This window comes from Montipora capricornis, chromosome 7 (genome assembly GCF_036669925.1).
Source record: "Montipora capricornis isolate CH-2021 chromosome 7, ASM3666992v2, whole genome shotgun sequence".
In the NCBI taxonomy this organism is placed as follows: Eukaryota; Metazoa; Cnidaria; class Anthozoa; order Scleractinia; family Acroporidae; genus Montipora; species Montipora capricornis.
Window position 1 is genome coordinate 717,129 of NC_090889.1, and position 13,079 is coordinate 730,207.

The 13,079-nt window shown below is 35.1% G+C and overlaps 1 protein-coding gene across 1 annotated transcript; it reads left to right on the forward strand.

Annotated features, from left to right (window-relative positions):
- Positions 1-12,105: 12,105 nt before the first annotated feature.
- LOC138057705 (cilia- and flagella-associated protein 263-like) lies at positions 12,106-12,735 on the forward strand. The gene has a single exon (XM_068903632.1). The coding sequence runs from the start codon at positions 12,106-12,108 to the stop codon at positions 12,733-12,735; it is 630 nt and encodes a 209-aa protein (XP_068759733.1).
- The last annotated feature ends 344 nt before the right edge of the window (positions 12,736-13,079 follow it).

A 13,079-nucleotide genomic window follows, 5' to 3' on the forward strand; every position in this document is an offset into this window, starting at 1 on the left:
TGAAACAATGAGAATTGATCTAACTAGAATCAAATGTATACATGATTTGAGGCGTCAGGATATCGTTAAGAGTGAGCGATTGAGGAATAATGAAGAATTGAGGCGCGAGCTGTGTAAGCAGATTGCTAAACTGGACGAATGGGAGAAATATATGGAAGGCTTAGAAAGAAGAAGATTGTGCGTAGAAGGGTTGAGTGAGTAATTTGATATGTTTTTAAAGAGAGAGAGATGGCTGAAGGTGGACGTGATGATTTTAGGGAGGCGAGACGAGAGAATCATTGCAATATGTTTAAGGAAAGATTTGAGAAAGTATCATCTAGAGTGAATGATCTTCAAACAGCCTATTATTTATTACAAGGATTTACTTCTGTACGCTTGATTTGTCCAGAATATCTATCGATAATCGATGAATTGTCGAGTATTCTTGCATGGGTTGTTACCAGCACTAGTCAAGAATTTGCTGGAGACGAGGAATTTTCGTCTGAATTGAGAAGAGAGAGAGAAAAATTGGAGGAACATTATAATACATTGTGGCATATTGCTCCGGCGTTTGCTGAACATGTTTCTTCTGTCATCGGTAGGAGAGGAAGTGCTGGATTTTTAGAAGAAGAAGAAATGGAGGACATGAAGACGATTGATCAGTATTTTGCAACGGTGGAAAAGGAGGAGGAAAAGAAAGAATTCAAGGGACCAGTTACAAGGAAAAGATTTAGGGAAGAACTGATACGTTTAGTTTTTGACAAGATTCAATCAAATTGCTCAGCAGATTTTTTTGATCGAGAAAGATATGTACATCTTTTAAGATTATTGATGGCAGGAAAATCGTATGATGACCTCGTTTCTTCTACAAGAGAAACATTTTATAGATGAAGTTGAATTAATGAAAGATAGAGTTAGGAGAAGTTTTGGGTTCCCATTATTTCCAAGATTGTAAAGATGATTCTACTTGTTTCTCTTGTGTTTACAAGACAAAAGATGAAATGTAAGATTTGAATAAAAGACAATGATATGTCATATTGTGTGTCATTTTGAGGGAGTACGAATAAGAATGGATGAGAAGCGTGTGTTGTATGAAAAGGGGGAGATTGACCCTACTTTTTTAGAAACCTTCTCCTCGTTGTCGATATCACATGAAGACTCTTCTAATTTGAAATCTCAAGAAGAAAAGTGGAGGTGGAACTTTGATTTTATGCGAACCCCAATTAAGAAGGATCCTTTTTGAAAAGATGACTGCCCTTCGTGCTACTTGCTATTTTTGTGATGTGGATTTGGATAAGTATAGGAGACATGTTACAAGTTGTTGTGGAAAGTATATTCATCTTGAGTGTGCTACTCGTTTTCTGGGAAAGGAATGCAAGTGTTGTAATTATCCTTGGTCAAAGGAAGCGGTGAGACTACTTCGTGATTACATGGAATGGCTTCATGTGAAGAATTTGACCTCAGGAAATCAAGCACGGGTCAGACGAACAATAGCCGATATTGATCACGTAGACGAGTTCTATTATAAATGGATGGTCACAGATAAATGGGGTAGAGAAAGCGTTGCTCATAACCATGAGGATTTATGGATGACTTTTGTTTAAAAAAGTAAGAGTGAGGAGTTTTCTTAGTCATTTGAAGAAGAACTGGTCGTGAGAACATTTCCATCATGGAGGACTTAACGGACTATGATACTAAGCTTTCTACTTTTCGTGAGATGTTGTGTTTTTTTTATCGACTTGTTTTTAGAACGTGTTGTTTTTGTTTTTTTGCCGACTGTTTAGAACGTGATGTTTTACATACTTTAGGAGAAATATTATAAGAAGATTGCAAAGGTCCTGACCTCGTTATCTTACAGTCATGAAGTCATGCGAAGAATTTTGAATGGAGAAGGGATAAAGGAAGAAGATGAAAGAAAGATTAATCTAGCATTGAGACAATATAAAACAGATGTTCGTGCTCGTTTTTGTGGTGTTTTGACTGAAGAGTATATGGGAGAAATAGACGAGTTTCTGAGATTAATGAGTGTTGATCCTAATAAGTTACCTTCTTGGTTTATGAGTGAGACGAAATTTAAGATGTTGAGACTAGGAATTTTTAATTTTGTTGTTGAGGCTTTAAGTGGTTTCGATTCACGCATCTGGTTTTAATTAAAAGAAAAGGAAATGAGATAATCTGTTGTTGTTTTTCTTGGTATCGGGTATAAAAGAGGGGTAAGAAGCGGTTCTTGGTTATGTGAAATAGAACATGATTGCGTTTTTAATCACTTGGTTTTTCGTTCTTGTTGAGAGAGTTTTTTCTCTCTCTTTTCGACCTGACAAAATACTTCCCGAAGTCGAAAATGAAATGGAAGCTGTGAAGTTATATCAACCAAAAGTTGAAGAGGCACTTTTAATGTTTAAAGAAGAGGAGGAGGAGAAAAAAAAGAAATGGCGTCCATCTATTGCCATGTATTTAAACGATGGAGACGATGAGCGAGAGCTTGCTATTTCTAATTTTCTTGCCTGTGATGAAGATGATGATGAGAATTAGGTGAGTGTTATTCAAAAAGGATTTTTACCGGTTTTTGTTTTTGGTTATTCTTAATTTTTGCTTTTGTGTGATTGAAGGAGAGATGGGGGACCTTCAAGATTTGGTAGATGACATTTTACAAGATGAGGATGATCTGGAAGATGTGGTTCAAATCATCTTACAAGAAGAAGGCGATTTTGAATTAGATGAATCTTTAGACGAGGCTGTGAGTCGAATTTTGTTAGAAGAAGAAGAAGACGAGTTGACATTGGAGGATCTTGTATCTAGACTTTTGACAGAAGATGAGGAAGACGGAGAAGAAGAAGACGAAGATATTTTTCAAATTGGTGGTAGAGGAGACATTAACCCTGCTCGAGTTCATTTAGACTTTAATGGAAGAGGATTTAATTTGAGATCGCATTGGATCTTTCATAATGAGAGGTTTGGTATTGATGGAATAGCTTATAATTTCGTTGTTTCTCCAAATGTTTCTCCTACAGAAGTTTTTGAGTCTTTTGATCGATTAATTTCTGAAATTTATGATTTTATGCGTTCTAGATTTCACCCCAATGATTATGTAGAGGTTTTCGTTACCTCGAACGAGTTTCGAGATGGTGGTTTCTCTGTTCCTTAAGTTCAAGTTCGAGATTTAGATGAAAGAGTTTTGTTTGATAGGTTTGGATTGATAGTTCAATCAAACGAAGATATATCTCTAGATGATGGAAGTTTAAGAGTAGAGATTTATCATGTTAGTCTCCCTAGTGGTGGAGGGTATTCTACAAAATATTTGTTAAGTTCATTCAGTTTTAAATTTGAGAAAGTATTGAGCGATTCTAAATGTCTTTTTAATGTACCTCGAAAGTTTGATCCATTTTGCGGTGTTGCTGGTTTAATTTTAGCTTTGAGATTAGCCAATGGGGGGCGATTACCACGACCTGAACGTATAAAAGCTCGTCCAATGCGTCGAATGTGCAGAACTTTGTTGAGAGAGGCAGGTCTACCTCTTGCACCGTTGAATTTGGAGGGTATAAAGAAAATAGCGAAATTAGATGATAACATTTCTCATCCTATTTGTGTCATAAGTAGGGAACATTAGAATACTCCCATTCTTAATTGTAATAGAACTGCTAAGGGGAAACCGATTATTTTATATCTTGCTGATTCTCACTTTTATTTGGTAAAGAGTGTTAATACTTTATTGGGGAAAGAAGGTAGACTTTGTTTGAATTGTTTCAAGTTTCAGAAGAATCGTGTTCGAGTACATAAGTGTGATAAAGATATATGTTTAGATTGTAAATGTTTTTGTTCTTCGGACAAAGAAGGACGGGAAGTAATTCAGTGTCCTTCTTGTTTCAGATTTTTTAAGAGTAGAGAATGTTTTGATAATCATTTAACCTTAGGTAAATCTATGAAATTTTCAAGTAAGACATGTGTTTGTGAGAGTTTGGTGGCTTGCAGAAAATGTGGACGTGACTTGAAAGCTAAGAATGGGGTTAGCACAGGTCAAAATGCTTATGTTTTATCTTCTCAACATCAGTGTTATATGTCTAAATGTTCTGTCTGTAAAAAGCTTGTTGATTTACGAAATCATTTTTGTTATTTACAGCCTTTGAATCCCTCAGATGAGGTGTTGAAGAAACGTATAGATTTGAAGAGAGGGGAGTACTGTTTTTTTGATATCGAAACTATGAAAGTTTACGATAAGGAGAATGATAGACATGTTCTAATACCTAATTTAGTTGTTTTTCAGTTCGAAAATGGTGAGGAAAGAGTATTTGTTGGGGAAAATTGTATGGAGGATTTTACTGATTTTTTATTTTTGGGGGAGGAAAGTCTACTCTCTACTGGGAAATATTATACTCTGATAGGTCACAACACTGCTCGTTTTGATAGTTTTTACTTGTTACAACAAATTTGTGACGTTAGTTGTAAGGATCCGAATATTTTCTTTGATGGGAAAGTACCATTACGAATATGTTTTTCTTCTAGAATTCAAGTAATCGATAGTTACAGATTTTTTCAATGTAGTTTGGATAAGTTACCTAAGACTTTTAATTTACCTGTGAAGAAGGGGATGTTCCCTCATGAATTCAATGTACCAGAGAATCAGAACTATGTGGGGGTTATTCCACCTTCACGTTTTTTCGGTACAACATTTATGAAAAAAGAGAAGTTTGAGGAGTTTGAAGAATGGTATCTCGAATGGGGGAGAAAGTATCTTAATCAGGAAATCGGTGATTGGGATTTCCAAAAAGAGTTACTCGATTACTGTAGAGACGACGTGAATGTCTTGAGACTAAGTTGGTTGATTCTTTGGAAAGCCATGTATGAAATTACTGGTTTTCATATAGGTATTGAGAACTGCACTGCAGCAAGTTTCACAAATATAGTGTGGAGAAGTACCATTCCTCCTTTTAAGATAGGATTAATACCTAAAAATAATTATTTGAAGAATCATACTCAATCTAAAAGTGTGAAGACGTGGTTAATCTATCAGGATTTGTTATTTTATGCAGGAGAATTAGAGTATTCGGGAAAAGGTAATGGGGAACGAGAAATCAAAGTTGGAGAAAAATTGATGAGGGTGGACGGCTATCATGAAGAATCTAATGATGTTTTGGAATTTTTGGGGTGCAATGTTCATGGGTGTAATAAGTGTTATTCTGATGATTATGTTTCTTTTTTTACTGGGAAAAAAATGATATTGAGTCGAATGGAGACACAAGACAGAATCGCAAGATTGAAAAATGAGGGTTATAATGTTCATTACATTTGGGAATGTGAATGGAATAAGATGATGAAAAATGATGAAGAAGTAAGAGATCATCTAGAAATGATAGATCCTTATTTAACTGGTTTGAGAGCTCCGATTAACCCTCGTGAAGCACTTTTTGGGGGGAGAACTGAAGCAATTTGTTTATTTAAAGAGTGTGATTTGACAAAGGGTTGTATTAAGGCTGCTGATTTTACTTCTCTTTATCCTAGTGTAATGAAAAAAGAGAGGTTTCCTACGGGACATCCAGTTGTTATTAGAGGAATTCCTGATGATTTTGACTATTCATTAGATAAATATTTTGGCATTATGAGATGTCGTGTTTCACCTCCTGACGATTTATTTCATCATGTTTTACCGAAAAGATTTGAAACAGAGGGTGGGGATGAGAAATTAATCTTTTCTCTTTGTGGTAAATGTGCAAGAGAACAGAATTTTACTTCTAACTGTTCTCATTCTAGAGATGAAAGGCTGTTTGGGTGACTGTAGAAGTTTATGAAGCTGTTAGGATGGGATATGAAATTCTAGAAATTTTTGAAGTTTGGGATTATCGAGGGAGTGAAAAAGTGTTGTTTGCTCCTTTTGTCGATAAATGTTTGAAGATAAAACAAGAGAATTCGGGTTGGCCGCGAAATTGTGAGAGTGAAGAAGACAAACAAGACTATATTAAAAGATATGAAGAACATGAAGGGATAAAATTAGAATATGATAAGATCAAAAAGGATCCGGTAATGAGATTTGTCTCTAAAATATTACTTAATTCTTGTTGGGGGTTTTGGGCCAGAAATCTCGATAGGCAAATTACTCGTTTAACTCACGAGCCAAAGGAATTTTTTGATTTTGTGACTGATGAAACAATGAGAGAAAGGGTTTTTCGTATTCTCAATTCAAAAACTATTTTATGCCATGGGTATAAGAAGACTGATTGTACAGTTCCTAATCGTAAGGGTAATGTAGTTCAGGCTGCCTTGGTGACTGCTTATGCTCGTTTGCGTTTATATGAGTTACTTAAAAAATTAGATTTAAGAGTTTTATATATGGATACTGATAGTGTTTTTTATTATTCGTCAAAAGACAAAGAGGAGTTTGAACCTGAATTAGGAGAATATCTAGGAGATTTAACAAACGTATTAGAGGATGAAAAAAATTATGATGAAAGTTGTGTCATTTCAAGATTTTGAAGTGGTGGACCTAAACATTATGGTTATGATGTTTTTTCTGAAAAAAGAAATGAAAAGATCGCCACTAAATTTAAGATTAGAGGGATAGGGTTGAATAGAACGACAGAGAAAAAAGTAAACTTTGAGAAACTTATTGATCTGATCATGAAATCACAATCTTCTGATTTACCAAAAGGGAAAAGTGGGGTTGTTAAAGAGTTTTGTGAAGTCCCTAAGTTTGACATTAAACGTGGTGATAATAAAAATCCTTTTTCTCTCGAAAGTAGAGAGATTTTGAAGAAATACAAAGTAGTTTTTGATAAAAGAATTGTAGATTGGAGTAATTTTACGTCATATCCCTTTGGATATAAGAAATGAATAAAAATGATGAAAATGAGGAAAAGAAAATCATTTGTGTGTTGTCTGTCTTGGGATGATGACTGGGGTCGAGGAAGTAGCAAGTGTGAGTTGTTTTTATCGTCTCTTAAAATGTTGTCTCAAAGAGAATGATGAACCAGATGGAGACACACATACTGAAGTGAAAGTCGAATTGAATTTTGTATGTTGTGGTGGAAAGAATAAAAAGAAAAAGTCAAAGGTTAAATTGGAGAGATATAAATCGAGGTCTTTTCAATCTTTATTCTCATTCTATCGAAAGAGAGACGATGGAAACAAAAGACATGGCCACGAATACGGAGACAGTGGAGTATCAAATAGAGTCGAAGAAACTGAAGTCTGACTGAAGACTTCAATGGTTTTGATGCTCCAGACCCATTTCATAAGTATAAAGACATAAAGTGGAATCCTTTGATTGTCGATGGAGAAAAATTGGAAGAAACAGTGACAAGGAATGTTGAAAGTGTTTTAGAAAAGAGATTGAAAAAGATTTTTTTGATGCAGCTTGAAGAGTACATTTTGAAAATTTCTGACGATGTTGTCGAAAAATGGGTAGACAAAGTTTTAGAGGTTGCTGGAATTAAGTTGTTTAACTTTGTGATGGAAGAAAACATGGCATTTTGGACTGAAGTTCAGGAACGAATCGCAGAAGAAGGAATTGAAGGAGATGATGATGAAATGGAAGAAGGGGAAATCAAAGAATAAAAGAAAAAAATATGAGTAAAGTTGAAGAAATCTTGAAGAAAGTTTATTTTGACATTGAAAATTCACCAGTGGCCTTTGCTTCTGCAAGAAAGGTTTACGAATTTTTAAGTAAGGAGTTAAAATTGAAGATTAAGTATAGTGACGTTAAAGACTTTGAAAGGAAGTATGTTTTCCTAATCAGATTATCAGGAATAGAAGGTTAAAAGAAGTAAGACCTCCTTATTTTGCTAGTGGTCTAGATCACACGTGGCAATTGGATTTAATAGATCTACACGCCCACCCTAATTCAAAATTGGGTAGGTTTGTACTGAGTAAGGTCGATATTTTCTCTCGTCAAGCAGACGCTGAAGTAATAACTGGTAAATCAGCTGTACACGTGTTGAATGGATTGATAAAAATAATTGAACGTGGAAAGAAACCTCATAATATTCAGACTGATCAAGGTACGGAATTTTTCAATAAGACATTTCGTTCTTATTGTGAACGTAACTCGATAAAACATTATAGAATAACGACTGATCTGAAAGCAAGTTTGATAGAGAGGTTTAATCGTACCTTCCAGTCTTTTTTCTATAAGTATAGATTGTATTATCCGAAAAAAACTAATAGGGAAATCAGCAGACTGGTTATCAAAAATTATAATAAACGGGTTCATTCGGCACTCGGATTTGCCCCCATAAGAATAACAGAGGCTAACAACGGTGCTATTTTATCGAAGTTAATCGATCATAGAATTGACACAGCAAGGAACACGCATTTTTTAAAGAAACCTTTTTCTGTAAAGGTGGGCGATAAAGTAAGGTTATCAGGAAAACGAACTGCTTTCAGTAAAGATTACAGAGGAACCTTTACAGGAGAAGTGTTTGAGGTATATAAAAGATTTAGAACATATCCACGTTTTGATATTAATTTATATAAGGTTAAAGATTTATCTGGAGAACTTGTCGAAGGTAGTTTTACTCAGAGCGAGATACAGAAAGTAACATTACCCTTCTCTCCTAGAATAGGTAAAGAAATAGAAAGAAAAGGGAGACAAATTTTAAAACAATTAGCCGATTACCCTGAAGGAGTGGGTGTTTGGGTCAAAAAATGAGTAGTAATAAAGATTATTCGTGGGAAAGTATTGATGATGATTTCTTTATTTGGTTGCTTTCTAACGATAAAGACGTGATTAGAGCAAATGATAGAGATTCAGTGCGTTCTCATTTCATTGGTAAATTACCATTAGACCTAGACTTAAGAAAAGGTGTGTGGGAAATGGGGGTGGATAAGGTAATCTTTAATAATGAGCAGAGCAATGAATTGGATTATATTTTCAAAGATGAAGATGGTAATATTAAAAAGAGTGGTAGTCTTTCGGAAAAGAGGTATTTTACAACTTTTGAAGTCATTGAAGATGTATACGAAAAAGGAAAAGATTTGGAATACGATAAGACTGTTGTAAATAAAAGACTTAGTGACAAATTATTGAGTGCAGATTTTCAGTCCGAAGCAATTGGAATTATTGGATATGATGAAGATAGAGAATGTTACACTTTTATCGATCCTCCCCAGAAATGACCTGAATTTGAAAAATTATGGCAGCCTGGTAATTATGATTCACCATCCTGGCAATCAATGTGGCAGAGGATATATCGATATATGGAAAAGAATGTTAGTACTTTCGATAGAGTGTTAACTCCCGACTTTAGATCTGGAGGATCTATAGATTGGAGTAATGCTCATTTCCAACAATTTTTATTTGGAAACGTTGTCTTGTGGGGCGGTGCATCAAGACGACCTAATACACCTTACAGTTCTTTTTTAAATTTTGATCGTATAACACACAAGTTTAATATGTTTAATGGATATGAGCGTTATACGAGAGCAATTAAGAAAAAAATGGCGATTGTGTTCGTCGTGACTGAGAAATTGGCAAAAGCTCTAGATTTAGATACAAAAAGTAAATTTGATCTTTTAGGTGAGTTTATGATTCGTTTTGATAAATCAAAGCTTAACATTACGACTAATGTTTTGTATAAGGGAGATAAATATGTTGTCTTTGATACTGGATTACAACGTAATTCGGCTTTTACATTAAGCGTAAAAGTAAGTAGATTAATTCCAATCAAATCCACACAAGTCTTGACCACATCTACAACAACTAGAAAAAAAATTATGGAAATAAAAGATGAAAATAGTGAGAAAAAATTCAAGATACACGGTAGTGTAGAGCTTTTGGAAGAGAAAAAAGTCAAGACTACTTTAAAAGGGGAGTACGATATGAAAAATTTTGAATTCGTGAATAGACCTTTGAAAGATTTGGTGTCGAGAGATGTGGAGATGGTGAAATTATCTGTATTAAATTTGACTTCTCTTTCTCCTGTTTATTCTGATGAGGACAGAGAAGATCATCTTTTTTTGTCAATTATCGATATCAATTCAGCAGACGGGAAAGTCGTTCATCATCAGAATAAAAGAGAGAGGGAAATGCATAAAATCAACAGTGTCTTCACCGATTCATTGGAAGTAGATGTAGAAAGCGTCGCTGGATCGAGTAAGAAAAGACCTAGGTTTTATACAGGAGCGACAGCTGTAAGTCTTTATTTTAGAAAAGCACGACATAATTGGTTTGAAATTTATTAAAAGAAAATGGAAAGAAGAAGAGATGATTTCATTAGACCTGAATTTATGAATTTTAAAGGAACAACGGACGAAGATGGTAGATTAACCATTAATTTCATTCAAAAACCGTGTCATTATACGACCGATTATGAGGTTGCTGTCGATTCAATGTGTTTAGATATGTCTACTTTCAAAAATATATTAGAAAGTGATAGAGACCCTACTAATCCACATTTCACTTTTATTGAGAGTTCATCTTCGTCTACTAAAATATACTTGCCAGAATCAAAGATTGCTACTTTTGGCGAGTTTGTAGCAAAGGTCAATGAAATTCAGAGTAAATTCACTATTAAAATCAATTATTTAGAACACAAAAGTGAGATGGATATAGGAAGAAATAAATTAGAAGTAGATAAGAGAATGGCAAGGGTCTTAGGACTCTTGAACACTGAACAAAAAGTATCGAAAATCATGCAAGATATAAATAGTTCATCGTGCACTTTTACAGTGCTCAAGAAAGGAAAAGAAGTGATAGGAGTGCGTTTAGATGCCACAAGTGGAGACGGTAAAGCAATTCAAATAGCTAGAAGACACGATCATTCAGTTTGGAGTGAAATTTCCCCCAGTTCTTTTCAATTCATTCTTGTGGATTGTGACTTTGTTATAGAAGAAATGGTAGGAAAAGAAAGAACTCAAAATTTGGAAATGGTTCCCTTCAATCCGCTGACGGATCATTATTACTCGCCTGAAAGATTGACATGGAAAAGAATAAATTCAAATGTTTTCTTCTGCTGTTTCATTCGTTTTGCCGACACAAGAGGGAGAAGGTTTAAAGGAGCCGAAGCAGTTTGTCAATTGAGAATAAGGAGGAGACAATTAAGATAGAAAAGAAAAGAAAAAGATGGGAAAAGAAGATTATTTGGGAAATAGAATCTTACAAAAAGGAAGTGGGAATAAAAGAAATACTTATGGAAATGGTTACGACCCTTATGGTCAATATGGTGGTGCTAGAACTAAGAAAACTAAGAAACGACAACCTAGTAATCTCGAACTTCTTGCCCAAGTAGCACAAAGAGCTGGTGACAATGTCGGTGTTGGGGGTGTAGAAGGGGCTGTGCATAGAGCATACAAAAATGTGAATAACAGAAAAAGAAAAGCGTCAGATTTACCCATTTTCAATCCAGATTTGAATACGATCATCATTCCACCAAAAAGAAGAGCTCCGACACGACAAATAGGAAGTGACGTTAAAGCATTTTTAACTAGCATAAGACCTTCGACTAGAAAAACAACAAGTCCGCCAGGACCTAATTCTGTTCGTGCTATGTTACAAAGAGTAGGAGCGATTAGAAAGGGAAACAAGAGAACTAGGTGGCGAAAGGCATTAGGTGGATGGTATTTACACGGAAAACATGCTGGAGAACCCATGCCGGGTCGTAAAGCAGCTATGTTAAGAGCTTACATAGAAGCGGCTTTAAGAAATTTCAAAAGACCTAGTAGTAAAGCTAGTTCTTCTTGGATGCAAGCTGCCAAGAGACAACGTGGACGCGGATTGATAAGTCACGCAATACTCGGTGACGCAGGACAACTAGCTAAAACACTGGGTAAAAAAGCTCTTTTAAGAGCCGCTTTACCATTGTACGATATGGGTACCGGAATATTACGACGAAAAGGAAGACGATTTCTTCAGAGTTATATAAATAAAAAACAAAAAGGAAAAGGTATATCTGGTGATCTGTCGGCAGTAGCTCAATTTATAATGGAACAAAGGAGAAGACAAAGAGGGAGAGGGCAAAGAGGGGGATTCCTTCCTTTTCTCGTTCCGGCTTTGGGAGCATTAGCAACCGGAGTCCTCAGCGGTGCTGCTTCATTTGGAACCAAAAAATTACTAGACAAATTGGTAAAATAAAAGACGACACTTCATTTAAAAAGTGATCACTTTGTAAAAGACTGTGAGAGAGTAACATCTATTTAACTATGTTTTCTTACCTCGCTCAAGATAAAAAGAAGAAAGAAGATGGAAAAACAAATGTGGAAGAAGAAAAAGGAAAAATGAAAGCATTAAAGAAACAAAAAGACGAAACCGACAATCTTAGAGAAAAAGTAGTTTCTGAGCTTTTGAGAACACAAAAAAATAATGTGGAAAAACAAAATGATGATGATACAACAGATGAATTGTTAAAGGTGTTAGAATTATTGGAAAGAAAAAGTGATGAGTGTGAACGAGAATTAGACGCCCATAAACGCCTATTTTCGATAATGATCGGTAGGGGTAATGTGCGTGGACTAAAAGAAGAAGAAAGTGAAGAAAAAGAAGAAATGCGAGATGTAGCACAAAAAAAGAGAAATAGTGTGAGACTAAATATTCTTAAAGATCACTCAGACAAAGAAAAAATGGAAGAAGAAATAATGAAATTAAGAGCGATGAATACACAAATGATGCAGTTATTAGGATTGGACCAATCAGGAGACAGTAATGAAAAAGATAAAGTCTCTAACAAAGAAGAAAAAGCATCATTAGCAAAGAAAAGGTGGCTGGAAGAAGAAGACACACTTGATTCTCTTTTGGAAGGTTTGAAGAAAAGAGGAAAAAAAATTAAGAAATGAAGAGATTTGCTCAAGTCGAAGTTTTGGAAGAAGATGTTGAAGGACCATCACCTAAATTAACTTTAATAGAAACCTGGGATCTAGCCTATCCAACAAAAATTTATCCAGAACCTTATGAAACGACTGCTAAAAGTTTAACATTTGAAGTGAAAGCTAGAAAAGATAATTGGTTCATCCCTCAGACATCCAATTACACATGAAAGTACGAGCACGATTGGCAAACGGTAACCGACCACACGATCCAGCTAATGCTGCCAATGGAGCGAACGTTCACGTTCGTTTCATAAATGATATGGCTGCTTGGATAATCAAAAGTATACGTGTTAAACCAAAAAGACAACACG